At 34.3% G+C, this 20,199-nt stretch overlaps 1 protein-coding gene across 4 annotated transcripts in view; it reads right to left on the bottom strand.

Annotated features, from left to right (window-relative positions):
- The window catches only part of LOC128189802 (short transient receptor potential channel 7-like), a 51,779-nt gene that overhangs the window by 17,234 nt on the left and 14,346 nt on the right, over positions 1-20,199 (bottom strand). The window contains exon 1 of one of the 4 annotated variants that reach the window (XM_052861564.1): positions 7,622-8,135. The exons of the other annotated variants lie outside the window; for them this stretch is intronic. Coding sequence (XP_052717524.1) covers positions 7,622-7,694 — 73 coding nt within the window. The 5' untranslated portion in view covers positions 7,695-8,135. Of the gene's footprint in view, positions 1-7,621; positions 8,136-20,199 lie in introns of those variants that run through there. 4 annotated transcript variants of the gene reach the window in all.

Raw genomic sequence — 20,199 nt, 5'->3', positions numbered from 1 at the left:
CAAGATTGAAAGGAGAATTCGGAAATTATTGTGCCCCAGCTAATGCATGTTTTGACGCTTTCTCGAATTCCAAAAATTTAATTATGATCTTTTTAAACATACAGGCAGAACATTATATTGCAAAATGGAAATTTTGACTTTATAGTCAAATGGATAAAACAGTCTGTGCTTAAAAAACAAAGATGCATATATATAAATTGTAGATCGAATGCTGTAATTTTGATATAAGATTTAAGTATTCTATTACTAAGGCATAATTATCCAAAAACTACTTCATTATAGATTTCTGAGTAAGTGCATTTCTACGACACCGAACAAATTCTGATTCCAATTTGATTCTTCACATACATATTCTTAACATTCAGTATATTTTTAACACTTTGTTTAAGTTTCTTCCAGGCTTAGCGATTTTCAGTACTTTAAGTACTTTGATTCATCGTTGGCTGCTTGCTGTGCAGTGGTCGTAGGAACGAGAAATGATTCTGTGAGGTCAAAGAGATATCTGATCAGATCAATGTGTAAAGCAATAAATTTTGCAGTCTGCTCTATTTATGTGAAACCTGAAGGTCAAGAGAAATGTGGAGAAATGGCCAATCTTTACGAAAGTAATAAAGTTATTCAGAATGCATAACAGCAAGTAATAAAAATTACACTTTTTATTACTTAATTTATATCAATTTATACTTGAACATTTGATTTGTTACGTTGTTTCCAACTACACATGTATCTGATCTATTTAACTGACTGACGTGTGTGATTGTGACCTTTTGTGAACTATTCAATTGAATTCTGAAGTAATAGGTCAACTCTTTCGAAATATACGCAATGTTTCTAAGTCTGTTTTACTGAAATATATATATAAGAACTTAACAATTTGTAATCAGATAAGTTCAAACCACTTTAAAATACTTCTGATATTCATTAGCGTTGTCGATATCCTAATATATAGATGTTAAACATGTGATAAAATCAATAAAATAAAAATCGTTTTATCTATTTAAAGTTTCGTTAAATAATAGGAAATGCATCAAACGTAAATGATTTCTAATTCATGATTCATAGCGACAATGTTCAATGCTTATGTCAAACTTTTGAAGGAAATCAAAATAAACGCTTCAGTTCTGGTAGAATCGGGTTCTTTCGGAGGTAAAAAGACACCATCGAAATTAACAAAGGTTCTTTATTGCTATTATATTTGTGAAAACCATATCTAAAAGCTATTTTTTCTTGTTGTCTTGGGTTTAGCATACTAGGATTGGCTTCCTGAATAAAGGCACTAGGACACAGGAATCTTCTCACAAATTCAGACAGCATTGTAGCATAAGCATTTTTTTCTTAAATACAATTCAATAGATCAATTTGCTTTCAGAAAGCTGTTCTTTGGCAGAAAATTAATAAATAGAAACTTATAGACGTCAAAAACACGACGACTTTTTCATTAAAAAGATAATATGGATAGTACGGGGTTTTTTTTCGCTCTCAAAGCAGGAACTCCTTGAATTGTAACCATGGTGAATTTAAAAAGATTTATTTGAGACCTTGACGAGTATAAAGTATCCGTCGTGCATGTATATGACATTGGTATGAAAATATGGTTACAACTTAAGACAGAAAGACGGATTTACAACGTAGGATAAAGAGAGATGAACCATTGACTTTTATTACGAGTTACGAACAGATATGTCAAACTAAATAATATATTTTTTGATATACACACACCTTAAATGTCACTATGGTAAACTAAGTATATTGTTGAATAACCCCTTTTGATTCTCATTTTACAAAGTGACTAAAAGATCATTTTAAAAAATCATATGTGTAATGCATAAATTATATTAAATCAGAAGAAGGTGAGAAAAAACAAACAGACAAGCAAAGATCATCGATGATCAGTTTAAGAGGGATATTTTTTAAAATAGTTGAAAAATATTGACAATTTATAAGAATGCTTATTTAAGAATGCTTTACATACGAGCCAAATATTAACGTTTTTGCAGAGAGAGAGAGAGAGAGAGAGAGAGAGAGAGAGGCTGTCCGAACATTACAGAAACGGTCTTTGGGTTTAACTTCAATTTTCCCAACATAATAAAGATCTGAGATATACATAAAGACAAATTCGTGTTTCAAAAATGTCAAAAATCCGTTTATGGCGGTGTTTCAATTGCTTGCATATAAAAGAATGTACACGTGCTATAATTACACCATTATAAGAACTACCAGAACTTGTACCTTTCTACAACTGAATAAGGCAGTACTCACTTAAGGGAAAAGATGAGCAGCGCTTCAGGGCGCAGTACTTGTATTGCCGCCAGTCAGAATGCATTCTGCTCCTCAGGAGTTATTCAGAAATATAATGATTCGGCCTTATTTCAAAAAATGAAATATCACATGCAGAAGTATTCTTTCAGCAAAACGAAGTTAATCGAAGAAAAATCGTGACGCCAGGCATTAAGACCTCGACAGTTTTGCAAAAACTAGTCGAAAAGTCCGTTCTTGCAATTTTCCTCCCAGAAACCCGAACATCCCAGAGCACAAACTTATTTTAATATGTAACATAATAACTGATGTACAACTGGAGCTATAAGCTGTGTAACAAGGCGTAAGGAATGATCATAATCGATGGAGGAATTTTGTTCATTTACCAAGGGCTTAGTCACAGTCGTGGGCACTTGAAGCCAAAGACAATGACAGTGGTTCGGCAATGATTAACCTTAGTTTGACACCATGCTTGAAGAACAAAAAGAAGAGGCATAGAAACCAACGAAAGAACAGATCTAGTCTTGTTTTAGTAGAGATCATGCGCGGATCTAGAGGGGGAAGGTTAGGGGGTTCCGGGCCCTCCCTGTAAAATTCAAATTTCTTTCAATTACATTTTAAAATTACTAAAAAATATGCCTCGGAACCCCCACCCCGCCCCATCCCTGGCAAACTCAAATAACTGTCGGACCCCCCCCCCCCCCCCCCACAGAAATTATTTTTCTGGGGCCGTGCATGGAGATTAATGGATATAGAGAATTTGTAAAGACATACATGTACATATAGTTCACACTTGGCTACTTTTTAAAATGTTCACTTTTTATTCGTTTGCACAGCTTAATACAATTGTGTTAATAACAGACGCAATTATCTGAAAAAATTAACGCAAGGTTCCGAATTAAATGGAGAAAATCAAGAATGTTACATCTGGATAAACAACAAAAATCGACATCATGAAACCAAAGTTTACAGTTTTGTTTGACAAATCGATCATTGCTTTCTAATGTATGTCCCGCATTTACTTACCTAAACGTCAAAGATAATTACATGTACTTTGAAGCTTGAAAGGGGCAACACAAACTTATATAGCCGAACAAACAGAGAACATTTATCTTTACCGCTTTGGATGAATTCAGATTTAGAGAACAGAAGGGCAGCGATCTGGTAGCTTTGTTGGTCTCATTTTTCACCAATGCTCGTGCCAAAATGAATATCGCAAACTTCCGAAATCGAGCGATCGGGCGTTATTTTTTGCACACTGCATGTATGAGACGAAGAAGAAATATTGATTACTGGTATGATGGAATGGAATATTTTGTAAAAAAATGTAAAATATTTTGACAAAAAATTTCAAAATCATATTTGTGCCATGAATATTTATGTTAGCCAAGTAACATAGCGGGAAAATAAAAATACACAATTAAATTTTGTTTTTCTTTTTAATGACAATAAAATCAAAAGCGAGATATACACGATTAAATATAATGAGTAAGACTGTATTAAAGACCAAAGGTTTCAATGCTAGTACATGTGTATGTGGGATCTCAATCGTAAAGGTCTATATCAGATCTCAGTGCCTTATCTTTATCGGCATCTAACAAATTTATGTTCAAACTAAACTGGGTTTAGAGCTCAGTGTTTATTAGGAACAACTGAAACTAAGTACACATTTTACAAAAAAAAAAAAAACACTACTTCATGATTCAATCAACTCGGACATTAACCCCCTTGCCATCATTAGCTGGTCAGAGACTGGTGGGATGACATGTGATAAATGCTTCTACGCGTTTCGTACATGCACGATTATCGGCATATTAACCTTCAGTATTTATAGAAACAAAGCAAGGCCGATGCACTTACTCTTCCTATATAGAAAATACATGGTATATCCTTTGTCCTTTGGGGTCATAAATCTGCAACTATGTGAACTATTGAAGGAACAAAACGTACTTTTGATTAAGAGAAGGGAATAATGAAGGGCAATTGTTCTCAATTAAGTTGCTTAATAACAAAAATAACAGCAACAAATATAAGTGGTGGGGTTTGTGAGGGGTCGGTTGTACAATGCAGTAAATATTTCGTTTTAAGTTTGAACTGACATTCTACTCTAACTATTGACGCCGTTATGTCCGTAGTATGAGGTCGACATTTAGTTGCGTGGAAAATGAAGTCAGAGCTTGTTTAACAGCAATCTATAGAGCAGTCATCAAGCCACCCCATCCTATTGGTCAATAACTCGCTTGCTCTAACAGAACATCGACTGTCTGATCCACCGGCTCTTGACAGTGCCGACTGAAGCGCTATGCGTATGTTAACTGACCTATTGATCATTAATTGTAGTTTATCATCTTGCGAAGGTAAAGGAAATATTTACCTCCGATCCCTTTTTAAAAAAAGATACATGTATATCCATAGAAAACGAAACAAAAATACGTCAAAGAGTTAAGACTTAAAGAAAACAACATTTAGAGCATTTGATTCCAGACATTTACATATCAGAAAAAACGTTTTAGACGATGCAAATTGGTAACGAATTTCTCATCAATGTGGAATGTAATGAATTCCTGTTTTTAGCGAGAATAATGAAGTCTCTTATCACACCGGCCAATCGTTTAAAATTTTTTGGCAATCGAAGGTCAACGTCGACAAATAAAATTAGCGAATGTTAAAAAAGGTTGGAGAGAGAGAGAGAGGGAGAGAGAGAGAGAGAGAGATGGTTTGCATGAAACTATTAAGGGTGTTCGATAGTCATATCTATTATTACACTGTACTGGTCTCCTTTTGTAGAAGAGCTACATAAAAATACAGTATTGGAATATATTCTAAAGATTAAAAAAACATATTGTAGATATATATCTGATTGTTACTTGAGTGTTCTGATAATCATGTATACGGTCATTTAATCTGCTAAAGTCAATAGTGTAATTTGGAGAACAATGGTGAAAACAATATAATCATATTCAATATCTTCTCCTTCCTCATATTGAAATTCATATCTTGGTAGAAACTGGATATCTTATTTTCATATATCACTTAAAAGGAGTGTGCTGTAATTTCTTTGCAACTTAACCCACGTGGAATCTTGTAATTGAGTAACGAATCATCGGTTTTGACTTTCTCCGTGGGTACTTTTATTAGGAAGAAACGTCCAGGGGGACTTTGGATTCATGCGTAATCCTCAAAAAAATCCATTACAAAACATATATTTTCTGATTGATTAAACGTTTTAAAATTTAAAAGTCAACTAGCTTTTCAGCGGGGAATTGACAAAGAAACCGATATCAGATTGTAAATCTCTTTTTGTCGTGCTTTCTCGGAAAAGCGGAATATTTATCTTTTAAAAGGCACTACGGGGATTTGTTAATAGTTATTTGTGATCTACATACGCAAATATTTCTTCCATTGTTGCGTAGATCAATATAACAGTTTTCATGAAAAAAGATTAAATCTGTATAAAAAAAAATCGATCGTTACTGCAATTTAAAAAAAAAAAGGAAATTGATTATTTCTTTAAAATGAAATTGAATTAACCATTTTAACAAGAGCTTGGACTTTGAGTAGTTGGCAATGTGACGTAGGCCTGTCTATTTTATTGTAGGCCACTCAGCTATGGCTCTTTGAAATTAACAGGACTTGTCTGGCTTTTGAGCGAAGACTACGCAATCGGTGTACATTTCGCTTGAAACCAGCGTCATTTTAACTTGTTTTGACGCAAGAAATAGATCGTAACACCCTACTGAAAGTCCAAGGTCTTGTTAAAATGGTTCTAAAGTGTCAAATTAAACGTATCAAGAAAGTTTACAACACGTGTTTCTCATCATTTGTAAAATTAAAACTTCTTATATAAGAGAAAACATGTAATCAATTAGATAACACTGTATGTGGTATTTGACGAACAATAACATATGATGAGTTATGGCTTTAGAAAAATTAAAGAAGAAGAAAAATCCCGAACAAAACCAAAAAAAACCCCAAAAATATATCCTCAAATGCCCCTTTGTTTGCCATAATGAATCATATTTCAGATCTTTTTTTTCTGAAGTTGCTCTCCGAAATCCCTCCATTAACACCAAGAATATCTGAATTCGGAACGATGTAAAATATCTGTGAATCAAAACAGTCATAGAAATCTCCTAGTCATCTGTTCAAACAGAAGATAGGGCAAGTGTGTACACTCCATAGAAAACGGCGCAAGCTGACAACGTGGAAATATCGGTATGAAAATCAATCCAACCTGAGAGAAACAACACGTGGTGCCATCAGCCACTCCAAAGATTTATAGCAAAGCACAATCCTATTCTTTTCTCTTTTTTGCACCCCCCCCCCCTTCACCAATCCAGACAGTGCACCAAGCAGATAACCTCAATCTAAATCTAATATCAAAAATCATATCATTTTTATTTTGGTACATTTTATTATCATTAAATCCGCCAATTGTACCAAAAAAACGGAAATTGGTCGGGCAACAGAGCTTTTTATAGTACCAGATTCCAAAATAGTTATTTGACAAGCATGCTGTATTAATAATTAATTTTCCACCAGTTAGTTTCATGGGATTTTCTTAGTGCATATTTCAATTGAGTAAATAGTGCAGTGAATTCTGGCGTTAATCAAAACAGTTTCATACATCAAACAATCTTTTTCTTGTTTTGTTTTTGGGTTGTGAATTCTAATACCTTAGTTGATTATATATATAATAATTAAATCAATCTGGCCATAAATTAATTAGTGTCTACAAAAATTGTTCTTGACATTTCACAAACGCTCCAAGCAGGAAAAAAAAAATTTGCCCACTTTATACTTCAAGTGAAACAGAAGTAGTGGTTCTTGAGAATGCATTTCGAATATACATGTATACTAATAAACAAGGAACAGCGTCCTTATATACGGAATTTTAACAGAAGTCTGTTATGTGGGAGTTCCGTATACATGTATTAAAAACCAATATATATATATATAATTATAAAGGATTAAATATCATCAAATTTTAAAGTTTTAAATGAATGTTTCAAATTCCTCTGGACACTTCAGTTATTAATCTTATCTAATTCAAAACAACCACGACAGATATGAAGTTGGTTTGAGAAAATAAAAATATCATCATCTAATTGATTTTTACTCCATACATCAGAAACCAGAAGCACAATTTTTTTTTATAAAATTGATTAGTTTTAGTTGAGAATTTAATGACTTTGGTTTGAAAATGTGACAAGTCTTCAATTTTTCTAAAGTGGTCATAAAAAGGGTTCAATCATTTTAAAGGTGGGTGGGGGCGAAGAAGAAAATTGAATTCATTCAAATGTTGAGCTATCATAGAACTACGTCGTAATATGTAGCACCCAATAAGCAGGTGTGAAATACTTACCCGATAAACGGTTGGCAATGATAAACCCTTTCCCTGCCCTATAGAAGTTTCTTGAACGCATTTTTGAATCCATCACTATTTCATTATAGCACCAAAATTATGTCAAATGTTCCCATTAACGCAAAAGACGTGAATTATTTGTTCCTTCCGGAAAAGGAACAAAAAGTTCCACTCAGAACAGTATGGAAAATCATCGCTGGAAAAAATTAAAATCCCATGTGTAATCGGATTGTGTCACACAATTACGCAAAGATCATGCGGTGGCACGCGCGCTATTTTAGACCCTGATTTGAGACAGAGTTGGATATCAGAAGGTATTTCCCGTGCTAATGCTACTCACTACCCAGTAGTCTGAACAATTCACGTGTAGCAACCCGACCTTCTCAGTATGGCGGCTTGATATCCAATTCAACCCGTCAAGTCGTTTTTAATTAATTGAACTAAGTGAAGTATAGATTTTTGTATCATATTGACCAACATCACTGACTCCGGCAACCTCAGAAGAGACACCACATATAGACGTACTGTTTATAATGCCGCGTTAACGCCCTATAGCAAAGAAAAGCCTAAAATAATAAGCTGTGGAAAAATCTGCTGGAATCACACTCAGCTCTGTAAACCACGGCGGTATTGAGGTGTAAATGTTCATGACAGAGAATTCGTACAAATCAAAAATTAGGTTTCAAACACCTCAATGCAATACGGAATACGAATCATATTAAAGAAACAGTGAAATAATTCTATATCATCTATGCACTATGCACGTAGTTTCTACGGGTCAGCGTAGTATATGTCAACTTTGGCTGGATTATTTCTAATACTTAAATAGTACTATGCCCGTTTTTTTCAAAAGGAATTATATTTTCGTTGACATATTTTGCGAAAATCAATTCATAAAATGATATTGTACAGTAATGTAGTGAATCTCATTCATTTAAATAAATCTCTCTCTCTCTCTCTCTCTCTCTCTCTCTCTCTCTCTCTCTCTCTCTCTCTCTCTCTCTCTCTCCAGGCTTCTGAGCAATAATCACTGAGAGCACTTATTGGCTTCGTGCAAGTTTGTTCCCATTTTTTGCAATAAAGGGCAATCAAAATCAAAATAAAATCATGCATTTTCTATGTAGGTTCCTATCTACGCTGCGCTCCAATTTCAGGGAAATTTTGGGTAGTTAGAGTCAAATTTCATTTGATTTAAACAGAAAAAACTGCATTATACATTATATGTCCTAATTTGTCATCAATTTAAGTATTCTGAACATTTGTCGGTTAGAGTAGCCGGAGAAAAAGTAATTAAAAGCTTGATTTGACTACTGTTTTTCCAGCTTAATTAACAGGACTGTATGTTTTCGTACATAAGTACGTTTTTATTTTTTTTTCCTGAATTAAAATGGCATAATTATACCCAATGCCAATTGACATTTATAACCTAAACATAAGTATAATATGCTATATAATTTCTCTCCGTTTTATATTCTAAAAAAAAATTGTTAATGAGTATATAAAAGTTCCTTATTTTTTAGACATTATCTATAAGATTTATAATTAGAACCATTTTAACAAAACCTTGGAATTTCAGTAGGACGTACATGTAGCTATCTAATTTTTGCGTCAAAACAAGTTAAAATGACGCGATTTCAAGCGAAATATGCACCGATTGCGTAGTCTTAGCTCAAAAGCCAGACAAATCTTGTTGATTTCAGAGAGCCATGGCCGAGTGGCCAGGAATGAAATAGACAGGCCTACGTCACATTGCTGTTTGACACAACTACCCAAAGTCCAAGCTCTTGTTAAAATGGTTCTATATCTATATACAATTTAAGTGTACTGTGGGTACCAATAGATTTCAATTAGTTGATTCATTGGGTTCAAATATTGGGGAAAGGGCGGTTTATGAATTTGTGCCCGAATTCGGTAGTATAATGATAAAATTATGTACAAATCATACATGTAGTCTAATAGGCGGTCAAAATTGGTTAATTTGTTACCCAACTAAAAGTAATTCATACATGTATGTAATACTTGTTTATACAGCTTAAAAGGTAAATATCTAACATATTCATAGCATTTAAATATACACATAACACGAAAAATGTCTAGTATGCATTTCAAACACTTGTCGAGTTCTGTTTTTTCGACAATAAGGTTATTAGGAAATCGCTTTTAAAAATGCATTTCTCATCTACTTTAAGAATATTACGCTTATTTGTTTTACTTGGGTACAGTCTAAAATTGAGATTGAGCTAAATAGAATCAGAACATAAGACCTACAGAATTAATCATTCCTTTCTATGCTGTGTGAACATCGCAGATCGGTTAAGACCAAAAATAAAACCCCACAAAGTATTAATCCAAGTACCATTTGATACTCATTCTCCATAATAACTTTGTGTATTCCATTCTACTGCTTTATCAGTTTAGGGAATGGAAAGAATAGAGAAAAAGAATTAAAGAGTCATCTCAGATAGTAATTTATATCAATATTTTTTCTTGATAAAATAAAACATTTTTTTTTAAATGGAACTTCCCTCTTCCCCGACCCCACATTAAATAATTTACAATTCTCTTTCGTCCTTGTTTTAAAAAAAAAACGTTGATGTTCCGATCCTAATTCAAAAGCAACCGGCCTATTTTTGAAATCTGGAAAAATCACAAAGGGATAACGAGTTTTCTCTTGTCTTTATCGTTTACCTCTTTATTTGAATACCATTGGCTACATCAATAATTTTTTTTATAAGGAGGCTGGGTGGTTAACACATTACCCGTCAGACCTGCATTTAACTTTTAAAATGATATTTTTGGCCATTAAATTAAATTTTCTAAAAACGAAAAAAAATCTAAATATTTTTGCTTTAAAATTTGGCTCTTTTTCTCTATCTTTAAATAGCGCTCTTTGTCTAAAAGATGTAGAACCATTTTAACAAGAGCTTGGACTTCGGGTTGTTGTGTCAAACAGCAAATTGACGTAGACATGTCGAATTCCTTTCTGGCCACTCAGCAATGGCTCTTTTAAGTAAAAAAAATTGTTGGGCTTTTCAGCTAAGACTACGCAATCTATGCATATTTTACTCGAAACCAGCGTCATTTTTAACTTGTGCTGATGCAAGAAAATACATGGTAACGTCCTATCGAAAGTCCAAAGTCTTGTTAAAATGGATCTAAATAAGCTTAGAAATGACCATGACCATTAAGCCCACATAACACAGACTATTGTACTCGTTGTCACTGTTTGTTGACCCCACTGCAAAATAATATTATCTGATAAAAGACATCACAATGTCGGGGCATATTGTATCTTATTGTGCTCATGATTTATACATTCTGTGTTATTGGCATAACTTTTGTGCTCAATTCGAAATACGACCTCCAACTTCCAATAAATTCCCAATGTTTATATAACCAAAACAAAGGATTGGGCTAAAATCAAACAAGGCTGTGGTTGTAATATCAGTTTTGTTGTTTTGGATAGGATCGTCTCATGTAGTTAGCAGCTGCGTTCGGATTATATTATTAACCTACACTTCGGTAACTTGGATAAAATCAAAGTACTGAAATCACTGAAAGCCATGTTTTTTTCAATGTATACGGTATTTATGTTTTCCATTTCCAATGACCTTATTCGTGGTAAAATAATTAAACTAAATTTCGCTGTATGGTTCAATAAATCGATAATTGACACCTGATTCGAAATGACAGCATGACGTTATCAAATAGTTTTTTCGCACCGCTTTGTAATATATACATGTAGTTTTCAAGATAATAAAAATGTTTCATTATCATTATCATGACTAAATTCGTATATTGTATAATCGAGGATTGCATAGTAATATACAATGAAATGAAGTAAATAAATTCTATATTCACACAAAACTCGAACAAATATCATTAAACAAGTGTGCATATTTTGTTCGATAAAGACAAGGTTATAGGTAAAGTAATGGAGGGGGTTTGATCCATTTGGCTGATGAATGAAGTTATGAGGAGATAATCTTTCTAGAGTTTGCTTGAATATAATAACTTTACCTTGAATTGAACATCTCTACATAAATCTTTCCCCACAACTTGCACATGCAAAAATGTGGACGTGAAAAGCAGTCCTCCAAAAAGGAGTATCTAGACTCACATTTCATGCAACAGTGGCGTCGGAAGCAAGTATACCAATGCCTCTATCTTCTCATTAATCCCATCTTTTCAAGGTAAATTTATGAATAATTATCTTTGCTGCAAGAAAAAGTGGGGGGGGGGGGGGCTGAACCCTCTATGATGCTATGTGCCTAATGGTAAGGTCTAACTTTGCAAAAAAAAGTGGGGGTGCTAATCCTCCCCTAGCCCCCCCCCCCCCCCGGTTCCGACGCCTATGAGCAAGCACAAGTTAAGCATTTATTTACATTGTTGATAATATTAACTAATATCAATGTTTTATTACTAAATGCACTGATAAATGGTCTAGGTCTACATTGAATTGAACTTCATTTTTGAAAATGAGAAACATTATTAGATAGAGCATCAGACCCTTTTATTTGAACATTATCAAAACAGACCCTTTATTTGAACATTATGAAACCAAACAAGATAATTTGGTTTCAACACGGTCCAACATGCAATGTAGAATCATTTTAAAAAGACCATGAACTTTCTGTAGGGCGTAACTATCTATATCTTGCGTCAAACAAGTTAAATACGAGTATTACGATGGTTTCAAGCGAAATATACACAGCTTGTGTAGTCTTAGCTCTAAAGCCAGACAAATCTTGTTGATTTCAAGGAACCATGGCTGAGTGACTAGCAATGAAATAGACAGGCCTGCGTCAAATTGCCGTTTGACATACATGTAACTTCAATAAGTCATGGCCCTTGACAAAATGGTTCTTTAAATGATCGTGGGTCGATTTAATTTTTGTCAAATGCAATGCCAAAGTACCAATAGCCTGGAAGACACGACCTCTGTAATTATAGAATGATCTTCATTTATCAAATTAGCTTCTGTCGCTCAACGACTGAAACAAATTATTATTAAGAGTGTAAATGAATACAAAATCACAAGACATGCTGTGATGTGTTATCATATGAGAAATTACAAAAAGACAAGGGAAGTCAGTATCTCAACATTTTTTCTATTTCAATCTATTTTCAATAAAACTTTCAGAAAACCGTGTATCGTAATAAAAAGAAGACTGCTGATAAGTTAACTCTTCAATAACCAGCGAAAATTCAAAGGCTTTAGAGAAAAGTTTATCTATATAGAACACATGCGCAAAATCAATGTGGAAAAAATTGGTATCTGTCATGAATAGGAAAATTGAGATATTTATTTTCATGGATGAATTCAATCTACAACAAAAAACCTAATGCCAGATTGTAACATTCATAAAAATGAGTTTTCATGAGTTATAGTTTTTGAATATATAATTATTAAAATATTGTAGTTTAACTCTTAAATTCCTTTAGACGGCCAGATTATCTTTCATATTGTTGATCAGTCTCTTTTGCTCTCAAGTCTAAATGAAGCAGCAGTAATCTTTTTATTGTTTTTTGATTTCGTTTTTTTATAATACTTTGTATTTGAAAGAGTTGTCTGCAAAGATTTAAATTATATACACGTTATACATGTGTGAGGTACGACCAAATCCTTCTATTGTTCTATGTTTAATATTAACATCTCATGAGCCATATATAGTGAGCTACTAAAATGGGAAAAAAGAACCCAATAGATTAGATAGAACCATTTTAACAAGAGCTTGGACTTTCAGTAGGACGTAATTACATGTATCTATTTCTCGCGTCAAAACAAGTTAAAAATGACGCTGGTTCAAGCAAAATTTACACCGACTGCGTAGTCATAGCTCAAAAGCCAGACAAATCTTCTTGATTTCAAAAGGCCATATCCGAGTAGCCAGCGATGATATAGACAGACCTACGTCTTATTGCTGCTAACACAACTATCGAAAGTCCAAGCTCCTGTTAAAATGGTTCTACATGTACATGTAGTCACTCTATAGACAATTGTGTATAGCGGGAGCTTCAAATTTTAACTATGGTCGTTTGGGGTTTTTCACAATAACACAATAACTCGCTGGATAAAAATGAAATCCCATCCCAAACCATGAGATATCCTAACACTTAAGTATGTAATTTCATCCAGCGTAAGTGCATCCTACGGGTATCAAGGTACATGTATCATCTTTTGCTGTATGCCATTACTGCTGTTTTCAAAACCATTTCTGTAGTATCTTTCAAGTTAATTATAAAACATATATGCATATTACAAACACTTCAATAGCAAACTTGAAGGACATCAATGATATTCAATTTTAAGCAATTAGAAGGATTGACATAAAAATAGAAAACTCAATAGCACTGAGGTGCATTGGTGGCACGTAGCCCAGGTACAGTTTGATGGCAAAGCGATGAGTTATACCGGTATAACAACGATTTCAAATAGGTCGCCAGCTATCATGAAAATAGATACTTCGGAAACATCCAAACCCCCAAATTAACACAAAGAGGAAGAGAGAAGAATCTAGAGTTTTACAAAAAGATAAAACAGAGGAATTAGATAACACAATTTAAAAATCAATGGTAGGGGGTAGTTTCGTATAAACTAGCAAAATCGACACACATGGGGACACATAGTTTCGACATTACAAAAGTCTTTAAAACAAATCAAAAAAGAAAGTAAAAGCTAGCTAAGTTATTCTTGATATTTTGTACAAGTTGCTATCATCGGCCTTAAAAATACACTATGTAGATGACGTCAAAAGGGGAAATCTTCCCGACAAATTTGCCTTTGTGGTCAGCAACAGTTTTACTCCAAAACATTCATACAAGTATATGTGTCCACCAGGTTTAGATAAAATTCTGATGGTATTTACCATTTCGTTTTTTATAAGTCTTTATAAACCTTCATTATAATTTACTTGATTATATAAACAATATAAAAATTATCTACAGGTAAGACAAAGCACTAAGATGACAAACAAAATCCGGTTTCTTTGTGTCGTAAAACTCAGATGGACGCAGACATATAAATGTTCACATCTGTTCGATAGGTACCAGAAAACTGATATAAAAATTGGAACACGAGGGTAACGTTCACAAGAAAATGAAACCTTTACAGCTATGTAGGTGTGTCATAGATGAATATCTTAGCACTAAAAAAAATCGAGAATCAAATAGAAAAACACGAGAGTCAAAAGGTTCAGCATTGAAAACAGAGGACAGTTTCAAACTAATCAAGTATACGATCCTAAAAACCCAAATTCAATAACATAACATTAAGATTTTGTGATTTGGAAATATTATTTTAGCTTAGTTCGACGTTTCCAAGAAATACATGTAAATATAGGATAAACCACACTCGGGTCACATTCGGATACAGGCATTCGTTCCCGAACTTACAATGGCATGGGTTCTTCGACTGACTAAACAAGTTTAACTGAATTTAAATAAATTTAGACCTTATTCAATTTCCAATAACAAAATGTATTTGTCAATGAAAAGATTCAATACGATTTAAAAGAATTGTTATTTTTTGTCTCAGATTCTTTAACTTTAGGTTTTCGTATTTTTTTTATGATTTGTTTGTTTGTTTGTTTGTTTGTTTTGTGTACTATTATCAGATAATTAGAATAACATTACTTCTCTCTGAAATTTCGACAGAGGCCCAGAAAGTAAACAACCATTAAACACTGACTTTGGGTCTATTAAGTAAAGATTCAGACACGGTAATTCCTATAAATTACGAAAACAACGCAATGTTTGCTTTTTTTTTTTGTCTTCAGCCTTACAGAAGACAAGGAGAAACAGTTATGTGATTCATATTGCAGTCTGTATTTACCGACAGTCACTGTCCATTTATTCTCATTGTTTACAGCTGATTCTCTTTGACTTCTGTATGCCGCCATCATTATCATCGGTATCTCAACCAATTATGGCGGCGATTTGTGAAAGCTCGGGACCCTAGGTTAGTCTAAGTAAACCTTATCTATCAACGATCAGTCTTGTGTGTATCAGAACTGTGGGCTGTTATTTATAATCTTCTTAACTGTGTGGAACTAGGTTCAAAGAGAAGCAAGCACGAGAATATTGCATCAGTTTATTTATCTTGTTTTTGCCTTATCCAATACCCCTTTTTATAGAAACAAGGTTTCCGGAGCCATACAAAAAGAAAATCAATACCCGTTGATGGTTTTTCCGCACGAGAAACAAAGAGTCGCCATAGGTTCTATACATTATTTCGGATAACTGTAAATGTGTTTAAAACACATGAACGACACAGTTGAAATATATACTACTTTGGAAATTGGGAATGTATTTTTTTTTTTGCAATTGTTACATTTTATGATAACTGACATCTTGGCTCGCCCTTACGAAATCTAGTGGCATGTTCCTTTTTGTGCATAGACTTCCAATTTTAGTCTTTATAGCATAGGCGTCGGAACCGGGGGGGCTAGGGGGGGCTAACATTTTTTCTATCCAATTACAGTCAAAACAAATACTAGTAAAAAAATGTCATCGTAATACTGCCGATGCTGTTTTACGTTTGCCAATACGGCCTGAGAACGCGTGGTCCCTTAAACTGGCATAGGCGTCGGAACCGGGGGGGGGGCTAGGGGGGGCTTAGCCCCCCCACTTTTTTTGCAAAGTTATACCTAACCATTAGAAACATAGCATGATAGAGGGTTCAGCCCCCCCACTTTTTCTGGCAGGAAAGATTATTGTTCCTAAATTTACCTTGAAAGATTGAAAAGTTAGATTCAAAAGCATACTAGCCCCCCCCCCCCCCCGCCCCCCCCCCCCCCCCCCCCCCCCCCCACGGATTAGGAATTTCATGCTTTTGGAAAAAAAAAATTGGGTAATTTTTTTTTTGGGAAGTATAGGTATACCCCCCCCCCCCCCCCCCCCCACGGATTAGGATTTCCATGATTTTGGGAAATACTTTTTTCTCAATATTTCTGAGGATTAGTCTAGCCCCCCCCCCCACTTTCAATTTGCTTCCGACGCCTATGTATAGTCAAATTGAACAGATTCAAAATTCATTACAATTCACTTAAAAGATCGTTATATCCCAATAGATTTAACATATGACATGTATTTATTACATGTAGTATAAGGTTCTCCTTATGAAATTGGATTTCAATAGCCTAAAATGTCCTAATTACAGTCACTTTCTCTGAATACAATGTATATATAATATAAGAAAACCACCGGTCAAGGCCTCCTTCTTTCAATCTTGTCCAGTTGATTAGCCAAAGAAATTGAAAGCCATTGCACACACCTCATATTTTTTCTTCAAGATAGTAATACATTTTAAAAGTTGTAAATTATAATGCAATTATATCTTAAGATATATCAAATGATAAAATGTGTGTTTTAGCAACGTTTTGTCGTTCAAAAAGGATATACGTAGATATGCATACGTTTTTGTAAGACTATTAATAATCATATTTGTTTTTTGGTGGTTTCGTGGATGTTAAAAAAACCATCGTTCAATTAAATATAGTAATAAAAAAAATCCGCAATATCAATTACTGTATTTTTATCGGTTGAAAACAGATCTGATATATTTTAATTATAGTTTTGTATATAGATTCCCCACCAGAATGTAGTCGCTTTTCAACCTGTCCATTTTCGCTTTCGCTTTCGGGGGGAGGGAATGTTGGCATAGTGGGTACAAGGTATTGGATTGTGACGTGATGTAGGCCGTAAGGTGAAACAAAGGATAGGTGTGCCGTATTCGCTAAGATCTGCCAATATGCAATTCCAGAGAAATAACCGGGCAATTGATGCAGGATTCCGAATTTCTTGGACGTGAATCAACTATGGCAACAATTTAACAGACAGACATATTACAAACGAGTCGGATATGGCCAGTGGTGGCCTCCGGTCTGAAGACTCTGGGTGAGTCGGACGTGGCCGAGGCTGGTCGCCGTATTCCAGACTGGCGATTGATAATTGAACATGACTTTATATAATGATCTAAACAATGAGTGAAAACTGAGAGGTGATGACACTAGTAATGTGAGTGAAAGGTTCACAGTTATAAAATGATTAAATAAACTCAATGAGTCTTTGATGTCCTAGACATGAAAAACATATATTATATAAATAGTGCCTGTTTGGGAGGATAACAGTTGAAATCGACACCCCGGGAAAACCATTGTCAACCGACGCGAAGCGGAGGTTGACAATGGTTTTCGAGGGGTGTCGATTTCAACTGTTATCCTCCCAAACAGGCACTATTTATTTTGTTATACTGAATGTCTTAATTTTTAAGAAAATTTCACTGCTTTTATATAGGAATAACGTGAATTCTACAGCGAACCGTACGCGCATAATTTTCGCGCATGTAACAATTGTTAATGTTACCCGTTGCTAAGTGTGTTGCTAACGCTGAGGGTAATAGAACGGATTATGAACTGCGTCTTAACCAATCAGATTTCAATATTTAACATGAAAGTATAACAATGCAAAATGTTATTTTAGCAGATTACTTGTAGCAGTTCTTAAGACATAACATTCTGTCTCTTTGAAATCGCATTCGAGTCCGAAAAGTGTCAATCACTAATTTGTACGAAATAACCTGGGAGAAAATATTACAAAACAGATGTTGAATTTTTAGAGTCCAAAATAAAGTTATAAGTGAACAGTGAATTCTCCACGGTGATATTTTCCCACCGTTGCGGAAAAAACACGTCCTCTTGTTTTGAATAAACTATCACATTTCTTCCTCTGTTATTTGATTTTCTTGAGACATAACACTCTGTCTCTTTGAAATCACATATACATGTATAGAGTCCGAAAAGTGCCAATCACTAATTAAATAAGTAACTTTGTACGAAATAAACTGGGAGAAAATATTACAAAACATATGTTGAAATTTAAAAGTTATAGAGTTATAATTGAACAGCGAAATTTGCACGGTGATATATAGTTGGGGCCTTCATTTTTTGATATCGCATGAATAATCCATATCTTTGCATGATGCAAAGATTTTCCCATCATGTTAAGGAAAAGGAGACTAGAAGGTCGACAAATTCCTTTTATAATATATCTCAGTTATGATTAGCTTTAGCAATCATTTAGTCCATATATTTCAGGTTTGAAATTTGAATATCATACAAAGCTCTACTTCTTATAGAAATTAATATAGTCTAAAAAAAATGGCAACGACCATTCAGCCCTCTTAATATTCATATTCATTTACTAAACAAAGAGTTACTGCTCCTTGGCAAATGTACTCCTAAATAACGGTTCCAATGCTAGGATATCGAGGACATCAGAGATGAATGAATAACGCTGTCGAAATACTAATAGTTAAATGCAATTCTTAACTTTAACAAATCACAGCTGTAATAAAGCATAGCGTTGGCAACTGTTTCTGCAGAAAGAGGCTACACTGTTATTTTTTAACAAAATCAGCTTAATAGCAGAGAGAGAGAGAGAGAGAGAGAGAGAGAGAGAGAGAGAGAGAGAGAGAGAGAGAGCTAAGACACGAATTTGCAATATTAAATGTACGATTCTCCGTTCATACGTTCTGGCAGTGAAATTGTCTGGTTTTGTCAAGTAACTATGACAACAAGGATTATCGGGGTTGTCAGATTAATTTAAACATATAAACTTCTGTCTGGTCTAAATGGCTATAGGTTTTATATACTCACAGTTTCGTTGATATGAACATAACTTTTTTCGGTTAACCGCATTATTAGCAATATATCACGATGTCTCGCGTCATATTGCAATATCAAAGTCATATATAGTAAATCGATATATTTTTTTTACCTTTCTTTCTTTTTTTTCATTTGATGATAAACTTGATGATGAATTTGATGATTCATTTTAAATGATGAATGTACTGTTGTGGAAGACAATGAAAGGAATAAAGTATTAATTAATGAAAAAGTACTTGCCAAGTGTCTTTATCCAAAAAAAGACTTATTGGGCGGATTGGTTTCTTATAATAATTAATGTAATTTTCGAATTGTTTTGCTGGTCATAACAGCATAAAAAAACACATAACTTTTATTGGGAATATTTAACATTTTTTCTATCCAATTACAGTCAAAACAAATACTAGTAAAAAAATGTCATCGTAATACTGCCGATGCTGTTTTACGTTTGCCAATACGGCCTGAGAACGCGTGGTCCCTTAAACTGGCATAGGCGTCGGAACCGGGGGGGGGCTAGGGGGGGCTTAGCCCCCCCACTTTTTTTGCAAAGTTATACCTAACCATTAGAAACATAGCATGATAGAGGGTTCAGCCCCCCCACTTTTTCTGGCAGGAAAGATTATTGTTCCTAAATTTACCTTGAAAGATTGAAAAGTTAGATTCAAAAGCATACTAGCCCCCCCCCCCCCCCCCCCCCCCCCCCACGGATTAGGAATTTCATGCTTTTGGAAAAAAAAATTGGGTAATTTTTTTTTTTGGAAGTATAGGTATACTCCCCCCCCCCCCCCCCCCCCCCCCCCACGGATTAGGATTTCCATGATTTTGGGAAATACTTTTTTCTCAATATATTTCTGAGGATTAGTCTAGCCCCCCCCACTTTCAATTTGCTTCCGACGCCTATGACTGGGGCAT

This window comes from Crassostrea angulata, chromosome 6, assembly GCF_025612915.1.
Source record: "Crassostrea angulata isolate pt1a10 chromosome 6, ASM2561291v2, whole genome shotgun sequence".
Lineage (NCBI taxonomy): Eukaryota > Metazoa > Mollusca > Bivalvia > Ostreida > Ostreidae > Magallana > Magallana angulata.
Note: the sequence above shows the minus strand (reverse complement) of the source record. Positions and strands in the feature narration are given on the sequence as shown.